The following is a 4,448-nucleotide window of genomic DNA, read 5'->3' as shown; positions in this document are numbered from 1 at the left end:
GTTTTCTTACCTTGCAAGCGGAGTGACCGTGCTCTGTGTTACTGGATCTCAAGAGTAGCTTGCTTTTATTCTAGAACCAAACAAATCGTCTAAATAATGAGTTGGGCCAGTGTGGGTTACAGATCCTTTACTCTGAGTAGAGCGAAGGCCCGTCCTATTCCCTGCAAGTCAAACATAAGGCCTTATTTCAAACCTTTGTGTGATTATAGTGGTCAGCAGAGAGAGAAAGAAATCAACTCACTGTTAAGAGGCCAGTTAACATTCTAACATTGTCCTGTTTTTTTTTTGGTGCAGGAACTCGAAGAAATCCGCAAGTCTGGAATGAAGAATTTCCGTAACATCCAAGTGGAGGATGCAAATGTATTCTACTGGCAAGGCCTTATCGTTCCTGTAAGTATTACATATCAAATTACATAGAAGAATACAGCACGGAAACAGGCCATTTGACCTAACTTAAGTCTGTGCTGATCTCAAGCACTCTGGTACCCTATCCCCGTGGAGGGAGCTGTATAAATGCAAGTTGTTGTTTTTTGTTGTTACTTCTCCAAAAATATATTTCTCAATATTAGAGCAGTTTTTTTTGAAGAGGGTTCAGAGACGGGATTTAGAAAAAGAATTTGATACAAAGTGCGGACTTGCATGTGTGTTTAGCTGGAAAATCCCCTGGAACTCCTGTCAGATAGCGATCCATTTTCAACCTCTCTAACAACAAGAACTTGCATTTACACAGTGCGCCTCACAGGTGGCAGCGTCCCAGAGCGCTTGTCAGTGGCGGAGCTGGGAGGAGGTGACCGTAGGCACTGGTCAAAGAGGAAGGTCTTCAGGCGCGATTTGAAGGTGGGGTAGGAAGGGGCAACACGGAGGGATAGAGGAAGAGAGTTCCAGAGTTTTGGGGCATAGTGGCTGAAAGTGCGGCCACCAATGGTGGAACGGAGGCATGGGGGATATGCAGGAGGCCAGAGCCTACAAAGTCAAAGAAAGCATTAGTTGGGAAATCGGCACCCAGTCAGAGTTCCTAGGGGGTTTCTGTGACATTCCCAAGTAGTAGCAGGATTTGCTATTTATAAATCAGTTTGCAAATATCACAAACACCCCCCCCCCACCCCCCCAGACACACACACACACGCTCTTTATACTACTGGAGTTTTTCACACGTTCTTTGCAAAACTCTGTTGAATTTGTGAAAGGTGAATTACTACTTTCAGGTGTTCTCAAATTTATCTTTGATTGAACTTGCTAGTTATTTTCAGAACTGCAAGCATGTGGATGTCTGCGTGCACAGTGCCTGCTAGTGTTGCCAGTGCAATAGTGCTCGAAAAATATAAACCCTGCTGTGAGTTTTTAGAAACATGCAAGTTGTCTTTTGTGGAAAACTTGCTTTTTTGTGGGTTTAGACAGAGCCTTGGGGTTTGTATTTTCGAGTGTACCTTACAGATTAATATCATGGCCACAGCTTTGAGAATCTGTTCACGTGATAATTAGACTTGGAACAATAGTGGGATTGTTCAGTGCAGTAATTCACTCACCAACTTGTCATTTTGTAAGGCGTGAGAGGTCCAGTATTTTATTGTCCTTGCAGTACAATAATTTCACTTTACAGTATATCCTGTGAAGCGCTTTGAGACGCCTTGAAGACGCTATATCAAATGCAAGTATTATTATTTCTAGCGCCTTTCACGTCAGGAGGACGTCCCAATGCGCTTCACATGATGCATAAGGTATACTCAAATATACAAACCTCATTATTTCACGGTGTTTATTGTTGATGTAAATATACACTCGTCTCTCTCTGTCTGTTTGGCTCATGGAAAAAACTGTTTCCAATTGGCACAACTTTGCAATCTCAGCTACAAATCAAACACCCTTGCCTGTATCCTGGCCTGAATCCACTAGTAACTTAGCCGTGACTAAGGATTAAACCTGGGGCACTGTGGTTGGTTATTTTCACTGTGATCACGTAGTGGGAATTACCAAGTTTATTGTTGAACACTGGAGCTATTCAAACTATAAAGGATTGCAGAGCAAGAATCAAGAGTGTAAAACCTTTTAATTAGAGCGAATAAGCTTGTTTTAGGGTTGGCTTTGGTCCCTCAATCCACGACTGTTTGTGGGACACTACTGTGCGCAATTGGCTTCTGCATTTTGCCCACAAAATAGACAGTCACTACACTTTCCAGTATATCCTGTGAAGTGCTTCGCTCAGCACGTGATTAATAAATATCCTTCCTGTTGTTCTAGGATAACCCTCCGTATGACAAAGGGGCTTTCAGGATCGAAATCAACTTCCCGGCAGAATATCCTTTCAAACCCCCGAAGATCACCTTCAAAACAAAGATCTACCACCCCAACATCGATGAGAAAGGACAAGTGTGTCTGCCGGTCATTAGTGCTGAAAACTGGAAACCAGCAACCAGAACTGACCAAGGTGAGAGAGCGAGAGAGAGAGAGAGAGATTCCAGCACATATTTAACTTATTTATTTGCCTTTTATTTATTTTGTCAATCTTCAACTTGACCAAACTGTTGATTCCTTCAAAAGCAAACTCGATAGATTTCTGTGAGGAAATGCTACTGTGGGATACAGTGTGTAGTTTGGGACATGACGTGTCAAGCGACTGCCGGGATGGTGCAAGGCGGACTAGATGGACCTCGGTCTTCTTTCATCCAGCAATTGTTATTTTAAGTTCTGAAAGATACTTAAGCCGGGTTAAAAGCCTATCACAGCGTTCTGAGACTCTACCCCGTGTGAAGGGCCCAATGTAAACGGAAGTTGTCGTGACAACCAACCCGGGAGGGAGCAGCTATTTTGAGGGACCCATCAATGGTGTCCAATGAGATTCCCATCAGTGCAGCTCTGCACAAAATGGCTTACATGTGTGTGTGTGTTGATGTGCTGGGAAGTTGATGTGTGTGTGTGTGTGTGTTGATGTGCCGGGAAGTTGATGTGTGTGTGTGTGTGTTTATGTGTGTGTGTTGATGTGCCGGGAAGTTGATGTGTGTGTGTGTTTCATCTCCACCTTCCTCGTCATTTGCCAACTTACTGCCCGGTTTACCGGTCGATCAGCTTTTCTGTAATAACCTTCGACCCGTTCTGCTTTCAGTTATCCAGTCCCTCATAGCACTGGTAAACGACCCTCAGCCTGAGCATCCTCTCCGAGCCGACCTAGCCGAAGAATACTCTAAGGACCGTAAAAAATTCTTTAAGAACGCGGAAGAGTTTACAAAGAAGTACGGAGAAAAGCGACCAGTAGACTAAAGACCCTCGTGTCACTCTGCCTCTGATAGCAGATTCTGGGCAATCCATTTCAAACTCACCACCCAACAGGACTCTTGAAGAATACATGCAAGTCTCACCTCTGGTGTGTTTACTTGTGGCTGTTACTAACTTTCTACAGTTTTCATATAATCAGAAATGGTTTAGATACTGACTGTTCAGACGGGATTAAAACTTTAACTGACATTCCAGTTCTGCTTTCTAGTTTAAACACAAACCAAACACCCTCCCCCTCCTCTCCTCCTCTCCTCCCAACCAACACACAAAATCACTGCTTGATAGTAAACAGCTTTTTCTCACACAATTCCACAAGTCATTTTAAACAGACAGTATTCCACCCTTGAACTCGCGCCAGTTGTTGTGTGTGTTTCTCCCCCCACCCACCCACCCACCTCCTCCTGATTTTATAAAGCAATTCTTTTTTCAAAAGTGACAAAGAGCAACACTGCATCTTCCCCCCACCTCCCCCCCCCACCCCCACAAGGAGATTTGGTGAATATTGAAGTGATCTGTTTACTTTTTTTTCTTTTATCGTTGCACTGTTCTGTGTGGAAAATTGGTTGCAAGTACACCCGGCCTTACAATGTGCTACTAACATTGGAAGGGAGACAAAAAACAGAATTAATATTGTTGAGAGAAAACAACTTGGCTCCTGTGTAAATCGGCTCCTGTTACCATAGAGTGATGTTAAATGAAATGGGAAGCCCATGGTTTTGCATGTGATTAAATGTTATAACAGGGATGAGTATTTTATCATCGGTGTTTTTTTTCATTCTCCCCCTTTCTTGCCGTGCTCTCTGCGGATTTAACTCAGTTGTAGGTAAACTAGTGACTCGGTTACCTCTGGTTATAAAGCTGGTAACAAGACCAGCCCTAGCTTTTATCCTTGCAGATGTGAATGATTTGCGGAAACACGATGGGAATAGAGAAGGTGTGGACGGGGGATTACTAATCGGTTGTAGGAACAGGAGGAGGCCATTCAGCCCCTCGAGTCTGCCCTGCCTTTCTATTAGATCATGGCTGCTCTGTACCTCAACTCCAAATACTTATTTTTCCCTTGTGCCCCATCTTTCTGGTGTAACTCAATCAAGCGTTCCCGTGCTCTCGGCCTCCTCTAGTTTAGCTGTGGCAGTAAAGTCAGGTTAACGGTAGCAGCGAGTTTTTTTACCTGGCAA

General features: G+C 43.8%; 1 protein-coding gene across 1 annotated transcript; it reads left to right on the top strand.

Annotated features, from left to right (window-relative positions):
- Window positions 1–294: 294 nt before the first annotated feature.
- Window positions 295–4,015, top strand: ube2l3b (ubiquitin-conjugating enzyme E2L 3b; the record flags this gene model as incomplete). The annotated part of the gene is given in 3 exon segments (XM_007884408.2): window positions 295–390; window positions 2,239–2,425; window positions 3,101–4,015. Coding segments are annotated over 3 exon segments (438 nt in total), but the record flags the coding sequence as incomplete, so codon positions are not given.
- Window positions 4,016–4,448: the final 433 nt, after the last annotated feature.

The sequence above is a fragment of the Callorhinchus milii genome, unplaced genomic scaffold, assembly GCF_018977255.1.
Source record: "Callorhinchus milii isolate IMCB2004 unplaced genomic scaffold, IMCB_Cmil_1.0 Scaffold8, whole genome shotgun sequence".
NCBI classification, from domain to species: Eukaryota; Metazoa; Chordata; class Chondrichthyes; order Chimaeriformes; family Callorhinchidae; genus Callorhinchus; species Callorhinchus milii.
Note: the sequence above shows the minus strand (reverse complement) of the source record. Positions and strands in the feature narration are given on the sequence as shown.